General features: G+C 33.7%; 2 protein-coding genes and 3 long non-coding RNA genes across 5 annotated transcripts in view; 2 read left to right on the top strand and 3 right to left on the bottom strand.

The window, feature by feature from the left end:
* The window catches only part of LOC138713584 (alkaline phosphatase-like), a 73405-nt gene extending 66478 nt beyond the window's left edge, over positions 1-6927 (top strand). The window contains exon 6 of the mRNA XM_069845772.1: positions 97-6927. Within this exon, the coding sequence (XP_069701873.1) occupies positions 97-545 (449 nt within the window). The 3' untranslated portion in view covers positions 546-6927. The remainder of the gene's footprint in view (positions 1-96) is intronic.
* A 348-nt stretch (positions 6928-7275) lies between these two features.
* LOC138713586 (putative nuclease HARBI1) lies at positions 7276-10494 on the bottom strand. The gene is made up of 2 exons (XM_069845775.1): positions 9191-10494; positions 7276-7364 (listed from the first exon to the last, which is right to left on the bottom strand). The coding sequence occupies exon 1, from the start codon at positions 10311-10313 to the stop codon at positions 9192-9194; it is 1122 nt and encodes a 373-aa protein (XP_069701876.1). The 5' UTR covers positions 10314-10494; the 3' UTR covers positions 7276-7364; position 9191.
* Positions 10495-10505: 11 nt separating this feature from the next.
* LOC138713589 (uncharacterized) lies at positions 10506-15472 on the top strand. Its single transcript, XR_011335932.1, has 2 exons — positions 10506-10963; positions 13233-15472. It is a non-coding gene; the product is annotated as an uncharacterized lncRNA (long non-coding RNA).
* Positions 12035-25960, bottom strand: LOC138713588 (uncharacterized). Its single transcript, XR_011335931.1, has 2 exons — positions 25897-25960; positions 12035-13749 (listed from the first exon to the last, which is right to left on the bottom strand). It is a non-coding gene; the product is annotated as an uncharacterized lncRNA (long non-coding RNA).
* Positions 19654-22738, bottom strand: LOC138713587 (uncharacterized). Its single transcript, XR_011335930.1, has 3 exons — positions 22446-22738; positions 22012-22219; positions 19654-21741 (listed from the first exon to the last, which is right to left on the bottom strand). It is a non-coding gene; the product is annotated as an uncharacterized lncRNA (long non-coding RNA).
* Positions 25961-27236: the final 1276 nt, after the last annotated feature.

Below are 27236 nucleotides of genomic sequence, written 5' to 3'. Positions count from 1 at the left end.
TATTCTTGTAAGATGTATGATAGGTTTCATGTTATTATAATTTAAATATACCGACATCTTCAAATTTCTCTATAATTGAAAACATGTTTCTTCCAGGTTCTTCAAATGCTATAGAAGAGTTGAATGGTACTGACTTTTTGACTTATGCTAACGGTCCGGGATTTGAGGCTCACAGAAATAAGAACTGTTCTGAAGACTTCTGGCGTGTCGTATCAGATGAGGAAAGGAAGGATCCGAGATATCTTGCCTTCGCTGGGCGTGATCTTAACAAAGAGACGCACGCTGGCGAGGACGTTCCAGTATATTCCCGTGGACCACATGCCAATCTTCTCTCTGGAGTCTTTGAACAAAACTACATCGCACATGTGATCGCCTACGCGGCGTGCATTGGACCTCATGCTACTTACTGCACATTGTCAAATACAGACCCAAAGTCAGGGGCTACTACAAAAAAATCTTCAGCAACAAGTTCTACAGATATACACTTTAACAGTTTTGTTGTGTTGTTAGTATTACAAGCTGTATTTCACTTCTGCGTAAAATGAGTTTTGTTTTGTTATGAGAGTAACGCTTAATGTTGAATTTAAAATGTAAAACAACCAGAATATAGATTGTTTAAATTATTAAAGTTCTACATCTCATTGGGAACTGCAATTTATTTACATTGGAATAGAAGACGCACAGTGGATGCACGAATTCAAGATCATTTACATTTCTTGTGAAGTAAGAAGGAAAGATTACATAATAATGTGTAATTATTATAAAGCCAAATGCAAGAGAATACAGAATGGTTAATATAAAAGTGCGTCCTACTTTCTTACATTGAATACCGAATTATTATTTCTAGGAAAATACAAGAACTCACATTACACACAACTTAAATGTGAAAAGTGAAGAAAATAGTACGAAAATATTATTTCCGGATTTTTGTAACAGGTAAAAAGTACCACGGACTTCTTGTTACAGATTTTATGTCACAGGGATATTATTCCACATCGAAATTAATGTCACATGGCTGCTTTGTCATGGGAGTTTGACGTTACAGGAGAATTTATGTCCTATGTGGAGCATTGTTATACTGTATATGGCGTTTATCGCTTTATTGAAATTTGTAAAGAAACAGGTAAATCTGTTGCGAGTACTAGGTATTTTACAAAATATATCGCTTTACTGAAATTTGCAAAGAAACAGGTAAATCTATTGCGAGTATTAGATATTTTACAAAATATATCGCTTTATTGAAATTTGCGAAGAAACAGGTACGGTAAATCTATTGCGAGTATTAGGGGAAGGTTGCCTATATCGTATCACTTTTCAGTCTTTCTTTATTAATTTCGAAATGGGAAGGAATTTTAACTGCATATATTGCTAGACATTCGGAGAATACTATGAGACACATATATATAAGAATTTTTAAATAATTATCAAATGTATTTAAAAGGCATTATTTAAAACTCTGCGAGCGGTACGATTTACGCGCCTAGTTTCCTAAATCATACCTAGAGGTTGCTTAAATCGTACCCATTCGTAAAATATACATACAATTTTCAGAGGCAAGTTCAGAAAGAATATATTGAACCAATTCTTTTTCTATTTCCCGTGGAAAAGCTGTATTCCTTCCGTTGATGGATCCATGTGCCTATCAAATGTCGCTTGAAAGTCTGTTTTGCAATTTCGTACTTACGGCAACATTCATTCAATCCCACTGATCCGGATCGAAATTCATCCACTGCCTTAAGTAAATCACTTTGTTGCCATTTTCCGTATTCTCATTTGCCCATTATCCAGAACTGCCAAGGATCCCCATGGTGACTGAGTGAGATCACTGGTCAGGAAGAGTGAAATTCAAGGAAAATGAGTGACACAACAAATTTCTTTTATATATCCATTTACTTCATAATTAATTAATAGTAAACCACAATTTTTTATAACGCAAATTATGTTTATGTAATATTAATCATTTTTGTGAAAAACAACACAGCATAAAATAAGTTAATATATTCCAAATGTTGCACTTAATTATAAACGATACAATCTCACTCTTTATTGCAATGTGTTTTATTAAACTGATGCGTTGCTTTCTTAGCATTAGCCACCACTTCTTTTGGTGATTCGAATGTATGGCATAGCTCAGGGATGGCCATTTTTGGTCAATATAGATAATAACGTACAATTCACGTTTAATGAAGGTCTAAAAGCTGTTTTATTTTCCCTTATCATAGAAAAAACACGTTCTTCGTCAGCATTAGAATGTCGAATTATCAAAACCAATTTTGCAATCTTAGATAGCTTGTTATACTTTACTTCTCCATTTGCTAGTTTCATCTGAGATAAATATGCCCAAATTACATCAATTCAATAAATGTACCGACTTATATGCACCTCATCTTGGACTTTAGCACTTTCCCATTCATCTTTAGGGATACTGTCTTCTTTGAAAATTTGGTAATCCATAAATGCGTGAGATTTCAGCTCGCGTACGTGTGAGTGTGAGATCAGCCTCAAATCCGTGTCTCACGTACAATGCTTGAGACTTGGCAGGTCTGCATTATCTATTCTGAAATTTAAAAATATTATGCACCTAGCGTTAATTGTTCACGTTGCCAAAATCGTACTGGTACGATATGAGCAACCTTTTAAAGGTACGATTTAGGAAACCAGCACTCCAAGCAAACTATTCAGATTATAACCTAAACAAAGTTGTTACAGTGACTATTTTTACCGTTTAAATAATGCAAACAATCTTATATGTTAGGAATAATAAAAGACATGTCTTAAATTAACTCAATATTTCAATAAAAGCTTACGAAAAAGTAACAAAATCTTATATGAGAAATCAGAACTTATTATTAATTACGATTTAATACAGCTGTTGTCTTGGGTGAAAGGCGGGAAAGTGAACGAACATCACTTTCTGTTTGTATTTCATGAAAAATTCCCCAGATGGTCCCTGGATGCAATACTTTCCTCAATATTAATAGTAGTACGATTTCGGCGCCGGTACGATTTAGGCTACTTTCCTCTATATATTTTACAAAATATACCTCTTTATTGAAATTTGCAAAGAAACAGGTAAATGTAATGCGAGTATTGGATATTTTACAAAATATATAACTTTATTCAAAATTTGCAAATAAGCAGGTAAATCTATTATGAGTATTACATATTTTACAAAATATATCACTTTATTGAAATTTGCAAAGGAACAGGTAAATGTATTGCGAGTATTGGATATTTTACCAAATATATCACTTTACTGAAATTTGCGAAGAAACAGATAAGTCTATTGGGAGTATTACATATTTTAGAAAATATTACAAAATATGTCAATTTATTTAAATTTATAAAGAAATTATATATTTTATAAAATATTCCTGAGTTAGTTCAAAATGCACCTGTAAAATTGTGCCCAAATGTTCACAGGTATTGTAAGGTCCTGTTTTCATCGCGATATTCCTGGTACCTTGCAACAACCCTTACGACCCGCTTGTCGAGTTCCGAGTACCGTACTTTTTTTTTTTGTGTGGTGAGTGTCCACTTTCCAGTTTTTCAATATCGCATATCATTTTTCACAGGCCTACATTTAAGTTAATTTCTTACCCCCTTTCGCTGTAAGTATGAATTTTGTTTCATCTGCCATTTTGAAATTTAACTGCATGAATTTTTTATTTTGTTTACTTGAATTTTGTTTATATTACCATAAAGGCCATTTTGTTTGTTGTTACTCTAAAAGCCATTCACTTTGTTGCGGACTATATTGACAATATACAATATATACTGGAAATCTGTCCATGTCACATAATTTTTAGTATGACGTATTGCACCTATGACAATATTAATATTTGACACTATGTCCTCGTAACATTTTAATACTCTGTGACGAAAAGTCCGCGGTACGTTTTGGTTGTGACAAAAAGTCCGGACACGCGAAAAAATTGCATTTGGAAATTATAGTAATTGTATTTCATGTTTAATTTTTTATATATCTTAGGCTGTTTTAATACAGTTAAATACATAGGTATTTTATATTAGGTTACAATCTATTTCCACAAGGATTTTTATTATGAGGGGCAGTCAAATGAAAACGGGTTAGATGCCAAAAAGTATAACAGAACATTTCTTACCTCAAAAGTAATCTACAAAACTGTTTATACATTTATTCCACTGCGAAACAAGACGATCAATCCCATTCTTGAAAAAGCTTGTGGACTATCTACCGAACCAGTTCTTTACCTAGTCACACACGTGTTGGTCCGATGCAAAACGAAGTCCACGAATGTCTTTCTTGAGCTCTCCAAAAATGTGAAAATCGTATGAGAAGAGATCTGCGCTGTGGGGGGGGGGGGGTGTTGAAGCGTTTCCCAACCAAATCTCTGAATCGTATTCCTCACAGAATTGGCAGTATGTGGGCGGGCATTATCATGAAGAAGAATAACGTCGTTCGATAGCATTTCAGATCGTTTTCACTTAATGGCGCGTCTCCGTTTCTATAAAGTTTCTCCATAACGCTGTGCATTGATTGTGGCCCCATGCTCGAGAAATTTAACAAGCAGAGGATCCCTACAGTCGAAGAAGAATGTCAAAATGACATTACCGGAACTTGTGTGTATTGCTTTGGACTTTTTCGGTGGGGGAGAATCCATGTGTTTCCATTGTTGTCTCTGCCGTTTGCTCACCGGTTCAAAATGGTGACTCCACGATTCGTCTCCAATGAAAATATAGGACACAAATGCATACTCTTCCTCGTGGTATCATTGCAAGTGACCCAGTGAATCAGCCATTGTTTGTTTTTTATTCCTCCGTCAACTGAAGTGGAACCCATTGCGAGCAGATTTTTCGGTAATGCAGGTATTTCGTTGCAATGACGTGTACGGAACCGTGACTTAATTCCCACCAAACGACGAAGTTCTTCCACAGTGATCGGTCAATATCCCCGTATAAAAACATCAACCTCAGCAATAACAACAGAAGTGATGGCACGATGACCTGTCCTGGGCGAGCAGTGTCCTTGCAGTGACACGCGTCCCTCTCGGAATCTCTTATGCTATTCTAGTATACGCGAACATGACATGCTGTGTTCGCCGTAAACAGCAGAATGTGACGATGGATTTATCATCCTCCTACTCCTTCAGTAGTAAAAAAACGCACTACATCTCGCTGTTCTTTTTTACCTGCCTCCATTAGTATTGAGGATCACGTAAGTTCAGTTCCCAACAACGAGTTAGATACTATAGAGAGGCTGAAGACCTCTGATAAGCGCTCCCTGCGGAGGCCAACAGTACTATGGATGGTTCCCTAAAAAACATGGCGGTCTATAGTACCGCCAGCCTCCGCAAGGAGTGCTTATCAAAGGCACACTGCAACGAGTTGGTACATGTATTATATTTTTCAGATACATCAATATTTAATTTAAACATTTCACTATAGGTTTTGTAAATAGCTGATTTATAAATGAAAAAGTAATAATTAAGACTTTAAAATTTCAGAAAATGTCTCATTCCCTCGGATTTAAATGAAATGTACCGTAAATCATAATATTAGTTGCTGGATAATTAAACCCTCTCAATGCAGGTACCATTGCCGCAGAGAATTATAAGATAAGACGGACTGAGCATAAGCGAAATATCTGTATTAATAAGCTTGTACCATCAAGAGTTTAGTATTTATTGTGTTTATAGGGCCTACTCCAATTTTCTTTATATTAATGCGTAGGGCTCTTTTTGTTGACAAAGAGGAAAGTTAGCACTTGCATCACACACAATTTGTCATTATTGTTCAAAATAATGTAAGAACAGTTTTATTCTGCAAAAGCCTCTGCCTAGTTGCGAGATACATGTGAGATCAATGTTTGTTTCAAATTATATTAGACTACACGATGTCTCCATCACGCGACAATATTTGTTTCAAATTATATTAGACTACATGATGTCTCCATCACGCGAAAAGAAGTGTACCTAGCTGTGGCTCCTGTTGTTTCTGATAACAATGTTAATCGTAAGTATCTTATCGTTTCAATAAATGTGGTGAGTTATGATCATGAGTAACTTCCTATTAGTGTCATTCTTTAATTATTATGTTGCATGCTAAGAGGTTATTTGTAGTTTTAATAACTGCAGTTTTCAAAAGTTCTGTGTTAATTCCAATTTCAAATTAATTTTTCTCAATAACTTAATTACTGAATATATTTTTTTTTAATTTTCGCCACTACCTTTCCTATATTTTACTCCTATTAGTTACATACGTCGTCTCTCTTGAAATCACCTGGTGAGCACTGAATTACATAATTTCATATTAGGTTAGATAAGCTGTAAGGTAATTAAATTTGTGAGGAAGTCAAAAAATTATTTATTTTTCTTCTGCCGATTAAATTCATCCGTCTTTAGGTGCTTTGCTTTGGTTGCATCGAGTATAGCTTGTCATTTAATATCTGGGCTATATTTAGTTAAACTAATAAAACAAAGGCCTACTGCTGATATAAAACGTAAAGTTTTGTGTGTATTTACTTTTTACTTATTAACATAGTCTTAATATATAACTCAATTCACAATAATACTAACTTCAACACAGTCATTTCCTACAACATCCGAGCCACGCCCCTTTGTTTTGACTAACCGAAACATGGCGGACCAATGTTCAATTGTCTTCAACTTTCTGAGGTCTTTGTCCTCTCTATAGTATCTAACTCGTTGGTTCCCAAACAGCAAATATTTCCGCCTTGTCAGTGTTGCCAACTGTTACCAGATATCACCACATGTAGTAAAATCACGATCCTATGTACTGAATGACTTCTTTACTCACCGTACTTTACCTTAATGTTGGAAGGTTATTCTAAATAGTTTCAATAATAATGAGAATAATAATAATAATAATGAGAAATGTATTGCTATGTTCTATTCTTTTATTCCTTTACATTATTATTAGTATTAGCATTAATAGGTTACTATACGTAAATATACAACAAAGTATAGTATATAATATTCAAGAATCAAATCTGTTCCAAGACCAATTAAATTATTGTCACTTCACTTCAAAGATTCCAGCGTACATATACTGTACTTCCTAAAGGTAGATAAATTAATAACCAATTGACTTTTGGTTGGAATTCGAATGAACTTCTGATTATCTTTTGAAATTAGTAAGGAAATGGATAATACAACTAGGCTAAAACTGAAATAATAATAAATCAACTTACAAAAATAATCTTGGTCCTTAAAAGCCATAAGTAATTTCACTTCTAGATACCTTTTTAAAGATTTCATTTGTTTGTAAATTGCTTAATAATGTTACACTTACACTTATTATTTCTGCAACTCCACGTCTGTCATTGATACATAACTGTGAAGTCTCTTTTTGGCTCTTGTGTCCTAAATTTAAATAAGAAAAAACAAATGATTCAAGAAATGTGAGCTGGTGAAAATTAAATACTCAATTAATAAAACAATTACTACCAAAAGAGTATTTTATTAATTCTATACAAAAGATGGATTACACAGAACAGATGGCCAGAAATCATAGATTTATACACAACATACAGCATGAAACGATCATCAAAAAATGCTTTTTGTACACAATAACATCTTTCAAACGAAGTGAAATAGCCAATAAGTTCAATAAATATTATGCTAATAAGTAATAACTATAATTAATAATTATCTACAAGCTGTAAAAGGGAATAAAATAGTATATTGTTGAAATTAGGGGGTTATGGTTTATTACGTGTATTTATAATTTTAATTACTTTTTCTACATTTAATTATATTTTAATTTCTATTAGATTAGTTGGTGGTGTGGTTGTTAGTTTTATCTGTGTACGTCAGACTATTAAGGAAAAACTGAAAGAAATATTAAATCTACAATCTACTTTATATAACAATATTTAATCAAGAACTGAATATTACTATTAATTTAATAACATAAGACCCAAAACATCTCCAAGTCCAGACAATACACATGCTGATTTTCTTAAACATGTTGGCAAACAAGCAAACTCACTACTTTTATCTTGTAATCTCATCTGAAATACAATATCTGTCTGGAGAAAATCTATCATAACATCAATTTTGAAAAGCAATTATTCAACTAATATCTTTTCGAGTTATCGACAAATACCACTTACTAGTATGATAGCCAAAATTATGGAAGAGATGATTTCATAGATTGAATTGGTTCCTGGAATCTAGTAACTAACTTTCATCTTATTGAGTTGACTTTAGAGAACTGCATTCAACAAATGGACAGATTTTAAATTTTAGTCAAGATATTAAAGATATTTTAAACAGAAAACAAAACACCTTAACAATTTTAATTTATTTTCAAGGATCATATGGCTCTGTAGATATAAATCACTTAAGAAATTGCAAACTTAGGGTGTCCATGATAAAGTGTTACACTTGTACAATAAAAAAAGTAATAAGCCAACAGCAAGTTTACACTATCTAAAATACTCGTAGGCCTATATCAATATTCCATATATAGCCTAAGTGAATTACCCAAACTTTTCAGAAATATAATGCAAAGCAGAGTTTGAAAATTATAATTTTACATATGCTTTATGTGGCTTAATTTCTAGATTTTATCAAAGTATTTTTTTTTTCTCGAGAACCTCTCATTTCTAAAAAAAAAATTTCTTCCCTAGTAAAGACTGGTGCACACTTAAAAAAAATCTACAATTCTGAATATACAGCAAATTGTTCTTTATAATATTATACATATCTAAATTTTTGAAGTAATTTGACACTTAGGTAACTAAATTACCAGTATACTGATACCAAGAAGCCATATTGTGAAATTCTCCAATGTATATTGAATAAAATAAAGGAAGAATCAAGGCTCTGGCGTTCATTCTTTACTTTTTATATCTACATTTGTTCCACTCTGCACTCATCAATATCAGTTACTGAGTGAGAACACATGAACTTCAACGGGCTGTAACTCACTCATGCAACAACGGAATAATCTAAATTCTGCCAGATTTCTGTACTGGTACACATAAAACTCATGACCAAATATCATAACAATCGCTATCAGTGGGTGACATGTTTTAGTTGCACTGACACAGAATGACTCTAGCGCTTTGTCTAAAAAATAAGTGCTTCAGAAATTGCTAAATATAAAGTTAAAATTAATGTTCATAATTAAAAGCAAAAATTAATGTTCAATGTTATTACACTGATGCTACTGACTGACTTACCTTATTGAAAATGCTGGTTAATTATAGCTTGACGAAATGCTCTCCCAGGCACAGCATCATTGCGCTGCATCAACTCTCCTTGGGGAACAGGTTCATCATCATCAATGTCAGGGCCTCTTAAACCTCGTAACTCCTCTAGTAGTCGCACCATCTGTGGATCTTCAGGCGGTTCTTCATTGCTGGTGCTTCTGGCAATGTTATGCAGTACTGCAGTAGCCGTTATTACAGTCATGGCTTTCTGCAGACCACATCTCAAACCCACTGACAATATTGGAAACCTTCTTTTCCATATACCATACTGCCTTTCTACAGTGTTCCTTGTTTTGATGTGTGCTCTATTATATCGCTGTTCGGCTGGAGTTAGTGGATTTAACAGTGGAGTTAATAAATATGGTTTGCAGGCATAACCTCCATCTCCTAATAAATACCCATGCGGTATTTCACCATTTTCAAATTGTGCTCTACGAGCACAGTTACGAAATATGGTGCTATCATGCACAGATCCTGCCCATCTTGCCACAATATCCCTTATCAATAGATTGTGATCACTGATTGTCTGACAATTCAAAGAGAAATAACCTTTCCTGTTACGGAAGTGTTCTGCGTTGTCTCCCCCAGGAGATTGAATTCTAATATGTGTACAATCTATTGTTCCTATCACACCCGGAAATCCATCTATTTGATGAAATCCATCCATTACATTTTGTAAATCGGCCCTTGCTGGAAAAACAATGAAGCGTGGAAAGAACGATGCAATGATTTCCGACACTTCACTGGTGATACGCTGCACTGTTGTTCGATGTATATTAGCAGTGTCCCCGATAACAATATTAAAAGCACCTGTGGCATACGATCGTAAAGTTGCCAAAACTCTGTTCATAGGAGAAACGGGATTATTTCTGTTGGTAGGGAACTCTAACCTATCGTTCATTTGGTCCACTAACCACCACACTGTTTCTTTACTCAGTCGAAATCTCTCTTCAAATTTTCTGTCTCCCAGATCTTCGAAAGGATCTCCTCTTTCTACAATAACACCAATTCTATTATTTCCGCAGTGATTTGCGTGTTCAAGATACATCATTTCATCTTCGATTCCATCAAGTACGTCAAATCGTGCCGCCATTTTGGTTTTCTCGACTTGACCATGTTCAATTCAAGATAATCAGTCCCACACCCGTGATCAAATTTGATCATCATCAACTCGCTTGTTTAACTTTGATCGAGATTGATACTCCGCAAATTGGCGTTGAAGACGGTCAAGTGCCGACTTAACTTTGGTCAAATTTTGATCGAGAATGGTGCACACGGGCCAGTGGCCGTGTGCACCATTCTCGATCATCTAGCCCGTTTATCAGCAATCACGGAAACATGGTCAATTCTTGACAATGATCAAGTTACAGATGCGGTGCACCGACATTTTCCCTCGATCAACTCATTACCGTCAGCTGACGGTACGCTCGCTTGAGAAGAATCATCTGAGCGCTAGGTAACCGCGTATAAAACAGCGAACGAACGCACTCTGTCAATTATCGCTTCGTTTTTGTTTGTCGCCTTGTCGGACTGTTTCAAACATCGTCACAGGTTTCAAAACAAGTTTCATGGAAGAAAAAAAGAAAAGAGCACCGAACTTCTCACAGTTCGAAGTGGGAATACTTTTAGAACTCGTCGGCAATTCGGCATCTATATTAGAAAATAAAAGTACTGACGGAAGTTCTCTAAGAGAAAAGCAGGCTACCTGGTTGGATTTAACCTCACAATTCAACGCTGTTCCAGGTGAGTTATACGTGTTTACATAATTCGGGAACATTTTAGAACATGAATTGCACGTACCAAATTATGTCTTAAAATACTAAAAAGAGCAGATTTGTCTGCGTTTGTCGAATGCGCATCATTATATTTACGAAAAGGCACTTTTCAGTGCCAATAATTTATTTTGTGTGCACAAGGTTGGAATTTTGAACTAAGAGGGAAAGGGTGCAATCCATGTTCTGGAGTTTATCCCATCCACATAATTTATACAGTGGTTATTTCATACTTTTGATAATAATTGGGAAAATTTTAGTATACGGATACCTCACTGACAATTATCTTGAAATAGGCTACTAAAAAGAGCAGATTTGTATGTATTTGTCGAATTCTCATCATCTTGCTTACGAAGAGACATTGCAGAGCCAATAATTTATTTGGGAAAATTTCAGTATACGGATACCTCACTAACAATTATAAAAAAAAAAAAAAAAAAAAAGACAATTCATCTGTGTATGTCGAATACGCATCATCATGCATACGAAAAGGAAGTTTTTAGTGCCAATTTATTTTGTGTGCATGAGATTGGAATTTTGGAGTAAGAGGGAAAGGAAAGTATCCTTGTTCTGAAATTTATCCATTTATTTTGTGTTCACAAGGTTGGAATTTTGGAGTAAGAGGGAAAGGAAGGTATCCGTGTAATTTCTCTTAATTCAAGCGTCAATAGCCTTATTGTCCAAAACGTCATGTAGGTCCTAATAGTTTGAAACTGCAAATCTATAGCTAATAAGTGATAATCTCGCATTCCACAAAATGGTCATTTAGTTTTACTATATTATTACCAGCATATAATAACTACTTTATTATTAAATTGGACAGTTAGGCCTAAATAATATTTTGTCCTCAAGTAAAGTCCCCAGAAACATATATAAAATATTAGTCTATTTTTACAAAAAAATATATATATATTTTTATTATTCATCTGCAAACTTGCAGAGACATACCACTTTTTAGCCATCGATATATTATTAGACCTCCCTGTGAAAACTGTTGGGTAGTGTAAGGAGTGATTAAATGAAAATGAAGATTAGACAGAAGTGAATAAAATAAATTTATTGCAATTTATATCAGTGTTCAATATCATAATCAAGTAGTATTATAATTTTAAAAAATTCCAGCGGTCTACATTAATACAAATGAACATGACAGTTATCTGATAAATTAAATAATTTACATCAATTGAACATAATATGTAATAGGTAAATAGCCTATTTACAGTGAGGTAAGTATTAAACTATTTTGAACTACTTTTTACTTCACAAAAACACACAAAAAAACATATTTTTTTAACAATTTTCTCTTTTTTTCTATTAATACAGGGTTGCCGAGTTAAAATTCTGAAAAAGCTGAAATTCATGTTAAAAACAACAAAAATAAGCTGACACCATTAATTATTATTTTCATAAGATAAAATAAGTAAATACATTACCATGCATACAATAACAAACTATTCAGCATTTGAAATGTAAAACACACAACAAATACAGCCAGATTGCTATGAATTATTTTTATTATACTCTTCAGTGTGGTACATCTGACTTTATTAAAATATTTTTTGTCAAACACTTGTTCAGGGCACTTTCCAACATAGTTTAATTTGCAACATGCAATGGAAGAGAGAGTTCTGAGTTTCATTTTGTCGTTTCTATAAAAATGTGTATTGAAAACTTAAATTAACCGATTAATACAAAATAGACATTGGCACAGCAATTGTGACAAAAGCTGACAACAGATATGAACTGACAAGCTGACAAACTTTAGAAAATGCTGGTCAGTTTTAAAACCTGACACTTGGCAAAACTGTTAATAAAATACACTAAACCTAAGTTAAGCTGAGCAAACCTAAACTAAAGTGACAAGCCAGGCTTGCTGTACAGTGAGAGTATATTTCCAAAAAAAATTTCACATTCTTTTTGTAAAACAGCAATTAAATCGAGGTTTTGCAGAAAAAAAAGTTACGAAATCCAGTACTGACCTCGTTGTAAATAATGAATATGTAATATAATGTGGAGTTATTGGAAGCTATGATGAGTAAAATAAAATTACACAAGTTCCTTTCTTTCTAAAATTAAATAAGCTTATTATGCAGGGTCCCCTACAAAGTTTGAAGTATATTGTACTTATGGTTGAAAATTATACATTAATAGAGACTGTGAATACATTTAACCCACATTTTCTATATAGCAGCATAATTATTAACATGGTTTTTACATATTTATGTTTCTTTATGTTTTAGGTGTAACAAAAAGGTCTACACAAAATCTAAAAGTATGCTATGATAATTTAAAAAGACGTCTACGCAAAGACCTTGCAGATGAGAAAGTAGAGACATATAAGACTGGCGGAGGAAAAAAGAACATTAAAACCACAAACATTGACCCTAAACTACTAGAAATTATGGGCCATTCTGTAAGACCCTTACAAAATGCCTTTGACTCTGATACTAGTTATCAGGGTGACGTTTTGTATGATGGTAGTTTGTCAGTAGTAACTACACAGTATGAGGTACCATCAACATCAACTGCTCCTGAAATGGAACCAGTTGAGCAGGCATCAACAGTATCAGCTACTGTAATACAGGACATCACACAGAGAGTAAATGTACAGACACCAGTCGATATGGTATCGCCTAATATCTTCCAAGAAAAGGAAGTGGCACACTCCAAGACCCCAGCCAGCTCCAAGCAGTACCAATGGAATCGTCGTCGGATGCCTCAAAAACCAAAACCTTCATGTGATGCTGTAGCTGACACCTTTAAAAAAAGAATAAGTGTACTGGAAAATCAATTACGAATGATGGAGGAAGAACATCTAAAAGAAATTAGGATAAAAAACTTAAAAATTTCAGTGTTACGACAGAAACTAAAATACTGGAAAAGAAAAAATTCTGTTAATTGAAATGCCTACCACTGTCTCTTCCAGTTTTCAACTGGGTCATTCCGTGTCATTTCAACCAATATTCTTTCAAAATATCACCCACCATCTCAGATCATCTTCGTATTAGGTGAACATGTTTGCTTACCTGAGATGTGAACATAACCAAAATATTTGTTTTACCTGTAGCACCATTTCTTTGTTATAGCTTCATGAAAATATAAAAATTGCATATATGTCACAAACATGGTTTATAAGGTACTCCAGAAACAAAAATTGCTGCAAAAATGGAATAACTGTACTTGATTCTTGTATTTAATTGTTTGTTTGTTATTGAAGATTTTGAAATTACTATTGATATGAAATTATAATTGTTTGCTTTCTTTTACACACACGCACACACACATTATAACACTTTCCATGGATTTGGGCCAAATGGTTAATCCGTTTCAGTATCAGTTATCCGTAGTTGTTTCAATGGTCGTTCCTAATGTCTTGTTCCCCAAGGTTGGAAATTTTTCATTATTCTTGGGAGACAATGTCGTGGCATCCATTGGATGTGTTCAAACCAGTTATTTTTGTATTTAATCCAGCACTGATGTAACTTTCAGTTACTGGTAATTTAAAATTTGTTTATTAGCCTTGTGATCTAACAAAATAGCTATACTGCGCAGTTTTTCTCATGAACTTCATTTCAGCCGCTCTAATTCTTGATTTATCAGATGTTTCTAGAGTCCATATGTCACTGCCATACATTAACATTGGAAGTGCCAAATTGTTATAAATTTTACTCTAGTAGGTACTCCTTGAAAATTTTGTAGGTTAAAAAATAATTATTTATGAGTCCTGTTATTTTTAGGAACTTTGAGATGTAATTTTTTTCATTCTCATGAGACAGTAAACATCCTAAATAGTTAAATGACTTTGTTTGCTCAGTGATTTTATTATTAGTATCTATTTCACTTCTTACTGGTTCTTGGCCTATGAATGTCATCATTTTTGTTTTTTATGGTAGAAATTGCCATTTCATAAGCTTGTATAACTTTATTCAGTTTATGCGCTGCTATTTGTAAAAAATATATATATATATATCTGTGTGTGTGTGTGTGTGTGTGTGCGTATTTTAACTGTATATACTTACAGCCTTAGACACAAAAAATGACAGATCTCCTGTAGTGTGAACTTGTCTAAGTCCATTTTGGACAGCACTTGGTTTACACGGCTAGGGAAAGGATATTTATTTTGCACTTAATTTATTATTTGAATATATCTTCCTTATAACACATATATCTTCATAACACCTATAAACAGACAAATAAAAGCAACTAACAAAACAAAGAAGAAAAAGAGCGGAGTCATGCATAAGAAATTTCTTCATGTGTTAACCTAAGCTCTCATTGAATCAATTGAAGTCTTCCGAAGGGGACTTTGTATGGCGGCCCATCATTTTTTGTGTCTAAGGTTGTACATGATACATCATAATAAAGTCTAAATGTGGAGCAACATAGCTTTTAGAACCACTACATATCTGATACAAACAAAAATAGACATTTATAATTGTACCCCGGGTCCAAGTTTAGTAATATAATTTTCACACAAATGTTTGTTGACATTTTATTTCCTTAATATTCCTGTCATTTGGAATTAATGGGTTCATTTGTTTCCTTGGTCACTTGTTATGTTCTTCCTGTTGTTGTGTGCATACTGCCTTCACACAGTGTAATGCTCAAAAGCAACCTCACAGGTATCACTTTGAGACCTATAATATGATAATGCTGGGCCATGTGGACGCATACATTTAACAGTTATATCCCTTTCATCAGTATTTACTGCTTCTGCAAATCTTTTGCACCAGTATGAATCATATACACAACCCACGTTGGAGTTTGCACTCCAACTGTAATTATTGCACTTCCATTGTGAGCTGATGCTGTAATGTTCATCAGCACTAACCTTTTCGCACCAATTTCATTTATTGACAAGGGCACAAATTGATGTAGACTGTGAGTACCAGAAATTATAAAAGCTTGCTGAAATCGTTTATTCAGTTGGACACGAGTTCATGATGTCTTTTATGGTACAAAGAAAAATTTCAATTTCTTTAAGTGTTTCCCTACAGAAGTTGTAGATCAGACGTACTCATGGTGGGCACATCGCCCAGTGCAGAAGATGGGCGGGTGCTGGAAACTTCTGTACATGCAAACAGACAGTGTCGTGCACTCAGACCTATTGTAACCTAGCGGTAAGGTTGCTTGCGGTTTGTATCATGGATAGACCTATTGATACAATATTTATTTAACCTGGTAGAGAGAGATAAGGCCGTAGCCTTCTCTTTCCCTCTACCAGGGGATTACAACTACAATATCAAAAATATAATTTAATATTAAATTTACAATTACAATAAAATCAAAGTACTAAACATTACTTGTATAATAAAGACTGGACAATTTATTATAGAAGTTAAGACCAAAGAAAGAATTAGTTACTGAAGTACAAATTAAACATAGCATAATTAAATAGGGATGAAATTACTGAAGATCGAAGTATTTTATGCTACAGTAAGGAAGCTATTTACAAAGATAACAGAAAAGTACCAGCACTACATTTAAAGTGACTCTTTTTGTTCAAACTGACAAACTTGCCAAACACTTACTATGCGGGCACTCTGTTATAGGGACAGAATATAACATTGAGCCACATTACAACATCAGGCATGCTCAAACATATGATACTATGCAAATCTGGCTTTCAGGTAGTAGCTCCCTGTAAAGCAGGTTTGAATAATTTCAAGGAAAAATTGTTCCGGGGCCGGGTATCGATCCCGGGACCCTTCGCTTAGCACGCGAACACTCTACTGTTCGAGATGAGCGTATGCAAGTAATATAAAATTTAAAAAGACTGTCATCAGTGAAGTAAGTTATAGGGAAGTAAAGCATTATTCCAGACATTTCCCTGGTTACTGAAAAAAAAAAACGGAAAAAAATATAAACAAGAAAATGCTTAAAGCAAAATCATAATGATAACATTTAGTTGTGCACATAATGTAAATATATTATAAATACAACACTCTAATTTGAAAAAAAGATATTGAAATAAAGTGATAAAATATTGTCAGTTCCACTAGGACAGTTGTTTTTAATCTTTTTTTGGAAAAAGAGGCCCCTTTGAAAATATGGTGAAAGCTATGGACCCCCTTTCTAGAAAAATATAAAAAAAGGACTAACATTTTCAGATACGCTTCTCCTTTTTTACTGCTGCTTTTTAGTTCTGTACTGGTCAATAGGAGCTGGATATTTTTGTGTATTTTACATACACACGGAATTGTGTTCCTGGTGATCCTGCTGACACAGTGTTTTGGTCTTAATAAATTGGCAAAATGTAGAAAAACAAACTATTGTGGAAGAGGGTTTTGCTTTAAAAGTTGAGTATAGTTCTTGCAGATTGCAAAGTATAAGGCATTTCTGTTCATGTACATTTTTTTAAATGCTTTGTCTCTGATGCCTGACAATATTCTGGTAAATTCAGATTATTATAAAAGCCAGTTACCATTTTCACTGTTTCGTCTGCTAGCTTCTTTCCTCTTTTTATGTTTCGAAGATAAAGTCTCCCTTTCTCTTTCACAAGTTTTCTTCATTGCTTCACTCTCTTTCTTTTTTGACCAACTTTAAGAAACTAGTGTTAGTAACTAAATTTTTCCCTGCTAGTTACAGTTTGAATTTTTTGCATTATTAGGTCTAAAAGTATATCAAAATCTTCTGTCTTTTGCTTTATTTCAGTTCTAAGTGTTTCCTCTTCAGGTAGTGAAGCCGAATCAGGGTAAAGGATTCTCCCCCCCCCCCCCATATAAAATTTACCTAGTTTTGCTTTGAGAGAAGTTGATGCAAGTTCTATTTTATATTTGGCTACAGATGCCGTTCTGTGTTGTGGGATGCCATGGATCTTGAGACACCCAAACTAACAAGGCTTTCATTTATACCCTCTTTAAAGAAAATTTCCATAACAGTTTGACTACAAGATCATCCAAAGGACTGGACTGTTTGCTTCCTCAGAAACTTCTATTATTTTTTTTATCATTTTTCCTGCATATGTATATATATATTGAATAAGCAGTCGCGGACAGCCGATGAGGGATGGTCCTCAGCTTGGGGGTTGGGCGAAGAGCTAACAACCCATCACCGTAAAAAAACAGCTTGATACGATTCCTTCAAAGTGGGATATGATGATAGAGAATGGATTAATTTTGCTCAGGATAGGGACCAATGGCGGGCTTATGTGAGGGCGGCAATGAAGCTCCGGGTTCCTTAAAAGCCAGTAAGTAAGTATCATTTTTCCTGCAATTTGGACACATCTTTATGCCAAGTGCAGCATTATGTCCTTTCCTCTGTAATTTCCTGGCATTAACAAGGTAGGCTATATCTCTTTCAAACCAGATATGTTTTTTTGTGTGTTTTAAACAAATTACACTTGCTTACTATGAGTGAAAACCTCCAGAGATAATTATTTGTTCTTATGGTAATCACAGCATGTTGCCTTTGTTACAAGACTTGATATTGCTATATCTTCTCTCCATAACAGAAATTCTCCTCTTCTTTTGTTTGTTTATTTGTCATTAACAGACCCTCGACAGGTATCAGTATTTGAACAAAAGGCAGCATATGCATTGACTTTATGACAAGGTTTTACAGATAACACTCCATTACAATCACACAGAAATCAACGCAGCCTTATTTTATATGAAAGACTGAAAAGAATACCTAACGTAGACTACTGGAGAACCTTCTCAGATACTCGTACAAGCTTAGAGATCCAACAAGGTTTCATACAGAAAGTTAAATATCTAAAAAAAAAACCCAATATAGCCTACCATTAGACAAATATAGTATGGAAAGGTTACAACTTCCATCTTATCCTGTCAATAAATTAAAAATCCAAATTACAATATAACACTATCAACACAGGATTCCAGAAACTGAATGGGTACACATCTACACCGATGGTTCTAAAATCAGCAATAACTTTAATAATACGACTGGTGCTGGAATATATAATAGATTATTTTGCTTTTATATATTTCTAGGTCAAAATTCAACTCACTTTGATGAGAACTTGAAGCAGTCAATTCTACATAAAAACAACTTTTCTATCACAGTAACCTCTTTAATAAAGCTGTTATATTTAGCGATTCTAAATCAGTTATACAAGCCATTAATGCAAACACCTATGCAACAAAAAGAATTACTGAAATTCACCAAAGTATCAAACACTAAGTTATCTCTTCACAATAAATAGTTTTGCAATGGATTCCTTCACACTGTGGAATTCTTGTTAATGAGATAGCAGATTTCTTAACAAAAATTAAAAAAAGGCACAATGATCCAACAAATTAAAAATTCATGTTTATCATTTCAATTTTCCAAAGTAATAATTAAGAAAATCATCCAACAAGAAATACACAAAAAATTAGTAGGCCTACATGAGAGTATAAATAAGCAATGGAATATTTTATTAAACAATAACAATTTAATTCCAGACTGCCCATGAATGAAAGCTGTCGTCGCACTTTTTCAATTATATATGTGATATGATTGTTTGGCTGCTTATCTATATAAAATAAATATTTTTCATACTCCTAATTATTTATTTTGTAAAGAAGAAAATACTATAATGGATATGACACACCTCAAGAATTGTACAAATTTAACAGTACACATCTGTCATAATACTGGGAAGCAAGAATGCAAATGGAAGAACTCCAATACACAGAGCATTAGCAACCAAACAACATTGACTTTTGAGCTGGGCCTGTGACTTGATTATTTGATTCATTGTCACAAATATGTAAATAGAGACAGATTCATCTGGGCTTCCCACATTGTTGTTTTCAGGAATACATTTTCCAATATTAATGTCGATGGTCTAACTAAAGAAATAGATCTTATGATAATCTCATCATTTGCAGATAATATGGTTCTCTAGAACAAAAAATCACAGTCCACAAATATTAATAAACTGAGCCAAAATCCCAACAGACTTTTTGACTCTACTTGGAGAACTCAAACTTGCTCAATTAAGGGAAACTTTACTAATAAAACACAATCCCAAGTTATTTCAAAATGAATAGTATATAAGTTAACTTTAACAGATGATGTTAAGAAATGTGATACTTCTCCAGACATTTTAAAAATCATTAGAAACGATAAATGATCTGGTCAGTGAGTGACTACATACAGTATTTTTTTATAGATGGATCCTGTTTACCAAGCCATAGATGTAGTGGTGTTGTAGTACAATACCAGTATATTCCCTTTTACAGGGAATTATATTCAAACACTTGTTTGCCCCATTTTAACTGTGACAACGCTTTTTAGTTTTTTAAACATTCTGGTTATTGTATTGTGTTTGTGTTTAGTGAAAGATTTTAGATAAGGGCGCAAATAGCCATAGTAGCTGACGCGCCCTTTTTAAACGCCACTAACTAACTAACTAACTAACTAACTAACTAACTAAATAACTAACTAACTAACTAACTAACTAACTAACTAACTAACTAACTAACTAACTAACTAACTAACTAACTTCAAACACTGACTAATTTTGATAGTGAAAATTTAGATACATTTTTAAGCTTACAAAATCTCCAGTATCGACTTCATAAATCTGAGAAGGCTGTCATACTATCAGATTCAAAATCAGATATTCTTGCTGCAGTATTGGACGTAACAGCATGAAATCTCAATATTTTACAGTGTTTTAATATTTTAAGCAAAATGGTCGAATTACATCGACGACTGGTACTTCCGTGGATCCATGAACTTTATGGAGTGGGAGGTAATGAGGTAGCTGAAAGGTAGAAAAATTACTGTAAGGTTATCTATACCTGCATCTTACCACACTGTTAAAAGAATAACAAGATCAGAACATGACAATGTGGTAACAAAAATCGGAATGATTCTAAAGCAAATGAAAAAATTGCAATAGGCCATCCGGCATCCACTCCACGATGGAGGAAAATCCTCAGAAGAAACCAACTAATCAGACCAAATGGGGGGTCCAAACTACCCTCGAGTGCAGCTCTGAATTTGCAGGCCAACGAGTCTACCGACTAAGCTACATTGGTGGCTCCACTAAAAATATGAAGTACATGGCACTCAGATTATGAAATTGACAAACCTAAACAATTATTCATCAGTTAAGCTATAAAATATAATACATAGCAAGCAAGTTAATTCAATTTAAAAGTATAAACAATTCAATCAGTTGAAATATACAGAAATTGATAATAAATATCATGCAAATTACTTCACATTACAAGCATAAACAATTCATCACTTGTGGTATACAGCCTACTATTTAATTTAAAGCACATACAATTCATCAGTTATGCTATAGGCCTACAGTCTACTATTCAATTTACAGCATATATAATTCATCAATTAAGCGAAACAAAAATATAGTACAATACATAGTAAAAATAATACACCTAATTTAATAACTGAACTTCTATGAAAATCTACAGTGGCAGTACTCATATTATCACAGGCCATGATTGTCTCAAATATTTACAAAGAACTGATATTTCAGAATCTCCCCATGCCATTTCTGAAATCTCAATGAAGATATGGATCATTGTCTTGACTGTTTAACTTTACACAGCTTTCAATCATCTGGTTAAATATTGGAGTGCAAGATAACAAATGACATCAACTGCTGAACACTTGGTATCAATCAACCAACAACTTCATTAGATTAAAGGGGAAAAAAAACTGAAAGAATTAATTGTATATAGACACAACACATAAGACAAGGCCGCTTCAGAACAGTAATTGGCAAGGCTCTGTTGTTTTAGGATTCTTATGTAGATTCAATTTCACCTGAAAGAAAAAAGTAGCATCTATAAGTATGCCTAATTATGAGAAATAAGAGAAACGGTTGCAATAGTAGTAGTAGTAGTAATAGTAATAGTAGTAGTAATGATACTAATGATAATAATGATAATGATAATAATAATAATAATAATAATAATAATAATAATGACTGTAAAGTATGGAAATTAATATTGCAATGTAATATCAAAAGGTGATTTCACACCATCAACTCTTATCATTTAGTACAACAAATCTATTATATTCAGTTGCAATCACCAGTAGCTGTTCTTTCCTCCATTTTGTTGTTGGCTGATTTTTCACAAGTCTGCTATGATATGCAGCACTATCCATGACAATAACGCATTGCCCTAATGTTCTCAGGTCAACAACTGTGTGTGCACCCACTTCTCAACTACAGGGCTATTCATAGCACTATGGTAGTCCTGACTTTTCTTTCAATTGCATGAAAAAATTAAATCAGCACCTGCAATAAAAATTATACCTGGGCATATAATTACGTCACATGAATTCACAGCATTTAAATAAAGAAAATAAAACATAACATAACATAACATGACATGACATGAGATCCTCTTTGGTGAAAGGCTTTCCCACGTTTTTATTTAGTCACCAATTTTTATATTTTTGTACCCTGATTTAAAAAATTACTCTTGCCAAATTTATGTAAAATATAAATCAATATAACTTACCGAGTATAAATCCACCTTTCGTTCTGGCATCTAATCTTCCACCCTCATTTGTTGGTCTACGAATAACACCATTCATGTCACTGGAAACTTCACCTGGTTTATTTCATGAATAAGTGGGTCATCCTACTTAAAAAAACAGAGAGAGAAAAGCAATTCACATTGACACTCTAAGAGACACAAAAATTTTAAAGACAGGAAAACCGTTCAAGAATTTTATAACTAGCCTCTAGTTATAATATGAAACTATTAATTGCAAAACATGTTGTTCCCACCTTTCATTACTAGTAGCCTATATTAATTGCAATTTCATATTCCACATAAGTGTTAACCTATTTGTTAGTAAAAAATTCAATCACTCAATGTCTCACAATACATTGAAATTTACCATTCATAAAAATCCAAGTCTCATCCAAGAATACTATGGATTTAGGGTTCTCACGCTCCACATTTCTTATTTATTCTCTTAAAAACGAATAACATCACTTTCTCGTACATGTGTATAAGGATCCCCTTTGCTCCATAGAAATTTCATCTCTTTCAAAATTTTTTTCACCGATGATAAGGATACTCTAAATAAATATCTTTCATAATCATCATTCATATGTTCCAGAACTTTTGCTGCTGTTAGTACTTCCCCTGTAACAGTAAATGAAAATTATGCCATATTTTTATACATATGACTAATATCAGAATTACATTGCATAAATCAACACAATAATTCCTGTAACTTCCCTACCTTTATGTAACTTGTCATAAATAAATCTTGCAATTGCATCTTTCGTAAAATCATCAGCATCAGTCACTGGATGTTTATGTAGTCTATGTTTTCCTGGTGTCACAAGTGGGGTCCCCTTCTGTGAATTTATCACTTTCGTGGCTGTAGTAAAACCAAGCTGTAATAACAAACAATAACATAACACTTCTAAAAATTGTTATATCATAAAATTCATGCATGATACCAACATTTACAGCTATATGAATAGAAAATGATCAACATGTTAGGTTGGATCTACAATAGGTTTAAGTAGGCTAATATTTAGGTAATTCTCCAGAAAAGCTACATTAAAGAAGGCATAATTTTATTTTGTTTAATTGATTTCTGTGATATTTACATAGTGATGAACACGTGGTTTTAGGCACAGCCACAAATACTTTCAGCACAAAAATCCTTTGACACTTACCTGTATATTCTAATGCATTGTTGTAGTCCCTCCCTCAAACGTGTTACTAATTACCAATATAACATGCGAGAGGTCCAGGACGAAGAGAAATGGTTAGTTTCCCAGTAGTGCGTCCTCGTCCTCTCGAGTGTTATATCTTAACAAGTACGTTGGGTGGGGTAGCTTTTCTGAAGGAACACCATATTTAATATTACTTAGACCAGTCATGAATAAATTATTCAGCCAGAGTCAACGTTCCTATGCTTTATAGAGTATGTTATATAGTTATTATATAAAATTGAATTATTTTTAAGCACCATAACAGGCCAACATTCATGTAATATTTGCTGCAATATCAAGTTAATAATTACAATATGACTTGTATTTTCTTCGGCCGATGTGGCATGTAAATTGTGATCTGAACGGTTAATTTAATACCAAAAGAGAAAACTGGAAATTTACTTTCGTGCTGTTTGATTACTTGTTCGTCTAATTTGTAAATGTATTTAAGCTATCACCTACTGCAGTATTACAGTATCTTAAATGTATTTAGTTTGGCAATATGAAAATCACTGACTTGATTAAACATGTAGGCCTAACCTAAAAATTTGTTTTGTTTGACCACAATCATGAAATGATTAGTGCAAACTCCTAAAACTGAATACCACTTTGAAATGTATGCTTAAGAATACTTACTCCTAATAATTTTCCTATTCTGGTTGTAATTGCTGTCTCCGTTAGCATAATTCCTTCTTCATTATCTTCTTTCTTCAACTCATTATACACGTGAACTACAGATTTCTGAAGCGAACTCTGAATGCCACACATTTTCTTCCTTGGAGGAGTCACTGCAACACTATTTCATTTTTTTGACATAGTAATAAAAATCTAAACACGAAAGAAATTCATTAAAATTTGAAATAATATTTCTATCACCTTTACTTTTTAACTTCGCTCTAGAATATGCCATTAGGAAAGTTCAGGATAACAGGCAGGGTTTGGAATTGAACGGGTTACATCAGCTTCTTGTCTATGCGGATGACGTGAATATGTTAGGAGAAAATACACAAACGATTAGGGAAAACACGGAAATTTTACTTGAAGCAAGTAGAGCGATCGGTTTGGAAGTAAATCCCGAAAAGACAAAGTATATGATTATGTCTCGTGACCAGAATATTGTACGAAATGGAAATATAAAAATTGGAGATTTATCCTTCGAAGAGGTGGAAAAATTCAAATATCTTGGAGCAACAGTAACAAATATAAATGACACTCGGGAGGAAATTAAACGCAGAATAAATATGGGAAATGCGTGTTATTATTCGGTTGAGAAGCTCTTATCATCCAATCTGCTGTCGAAAAACCTGAAAGTTAGAATTTATAAAACAGTTATATTACCGGTTGTTCTTTATGGTTGTGAAACTTGGACTCTCACTCTGAGAGAGGAACATAGGTTCAGGGTGTTTGAGAATAAGGTGCTAAGGAAAATATTTGGGGCTAAGCGGGATGAAGTTACAGGAGAATGGAGAAATTTACACAACACAGAACTGCACGCATTGTATTCTTCACCTGACATAATTAGGAACATTAAATCCAGACGTTTGAGATGGGCAGGGCATGTAGCACGTATGGGCGAATCCAGAAATGCATATAGAGTGTTAGTTGGGAGACCGGAGGGAAAAAGACCTTTAGGGAGGCCGAGACGTAGATGGGAGGATAATATTAAAATGGATTTGAGGGAGGTGGGGTGTGATGATAGAGACTGGATTAATCTTGCACAGGATAGGGACCGCTGGCGGGCTTATGTGAGGGCGGCAATGAACCTTCGGGTTCCTTAAAAGCCATTTGTAAGTAAGTAAGTATTTCTATCCATTACCCACGTGCATTATCACGCCCAAGTATATTATATTCATTCGTACTTATCTGACTATTCTTGAATTATAACCACAACGCAACACATAAAATAACTATTATGTATTAATATTAATACTAATATTAATTAATTATTAATAAGTTCGAATTTCACTATCTTCCAGTAACCGGCTGAGAAATCTAGTACAATTTTAATTTCATGGAACTCCAGTACCGGCAAATATTGTCGATATTTGCCTCAGCTGCCAACATACCGGTTACAAAATCACTACCATTTATAGTATTTGTCAGTATCGAAATTCGAAACGAAGTTAGCAAAAGAAAATTCAATCTTCAAACTAGAAAATCACCATAATCCACTAGCATTTGTAGTAATGGGGGAAAAATGGTTAGGTTTCACCCTTAGGGTATCAAGTTACCTGGTCTTCCCTATAATGTTGGACGAACTCACGTATCTCTAACCTCACTTCCAGCACAATACAGCGGTTGTAACTGTGCTTTCACTAGTAGCCACCAGATGTCAGTTCAGCAATCAAATTCCAGTGGTACCAATTTGCCTGTCGTGAGATATACGCATGGTGACCCGTTTTCATTTGACTGCCCCTCATACATAGTACGGCTATCATTCTCTTAGAGGATGAAGTGCCAACATCTTACAATATAAAATCGAAATCCATTGTAATATAGGGCCAATTAAAAAATTCAACTTGACATCTGATACCACTTGTGAGGTTCAGACCTGTCTTCGGACAGTTGACTAAACAACAGTAATTTTATTATAGTTGACATTAAAATAAAACAATTTTGTTAGTACAGACATATTCAATGGATGCATGATGAAAAATAATTAACATAGCTCAAACTCAAAAGTCATGAAAGAGAGTCAAGAACAGAAGCGGTAAGAAATTGATACGCAGACGAAAATGAAGCAATGAGCATTGTGCAATTTCAGCTTAAAGAAATAAATAAATAAATAAATAAATAAATAAATAAATAAATAAATAATAAGGTATTTTTAAAATGAAAAATTAAAAATAGGATGACATTTTTGTTCCAATATTTAATTATACTTATTAATATATTGTTAATACAGTGCTAGGCTTTCCAAAAAAAAGCATCAGAATGACGTAAATAAAAACATAAATACGCATTATAGGAAAACTTAAACTTTCGTAAAATTTCACGTTTTCGCATGTAGGAAGCAAACATTTGTTTCTAAATGACTACGCTTTTGAATAATTCCTGGATTTATTATATGTATATGAGCCACTCAGAAGCAAAGTGATACAAGTGACATTTTTTTAAAAAGTGAGATAAGTGTATATTATAAATCTTTAACGTCACTTCTGTTCAGAGAAAAAGTAATATAAGTGCAGTTCCAGTCAATGCTGCTCCATGTTGGCCTAACTCTTGTATTACAATGCATACAGAGTTTTGACTGAGAGGCAAACTAATACAAGTGCGTTGTTTGCACAGTGTTGTTACGTTTCTTCTGTTTATGACTAATTCATTTGCCATAGTGGCGAGAGGTAATATATTACATATTCGAAACATCTTTGTGGAAGGCCTGCACACATTGAGCTATATAATAAGAATAACTTTTGCTACGTGGAGCAACTTGCAATAGCTAAAGAAATTCATCTCACCCATACACTACTCTTTATTTGATGACACGAAGCATGGCCGTGGAAGAGTGCTGGAAGAGAAAGTTCAAGGAATACTCGCGGTAGGATTCCTACAGATGCACTTCATGACAGAA

Source organism: Periplaneta americana, chromosome 14, assembly GCF_040183065.1.
Source record: "Periplaneta americana isolate PAMFEO1 chromosome 14, P.americana_PAMFEO1_priV1, whole genome shotgun sequence".
Taxonomy (NCBI): domain Eukaryota; kingdom Metazoa; phylum Arthropoda; class Insecta; order Blattodea; family Blattidae; genus Periplaneta; species Periplaneta americana.
The sequence above is the reverse complement of the archived record's forward strand: the minus strand, read 5'-3'. Positions and strand labels throughout refer to the sequence as shown.

What these genes read in the sequence shown, in the direction of transcription:
- LOC138713586 (XM_069845775.1), bottom strand. Translation starts at nt 10,313, where the DNA reads ATGGCGGCACGATTTGACGTACTTGATGGAATCGAAGATGAAATGATG.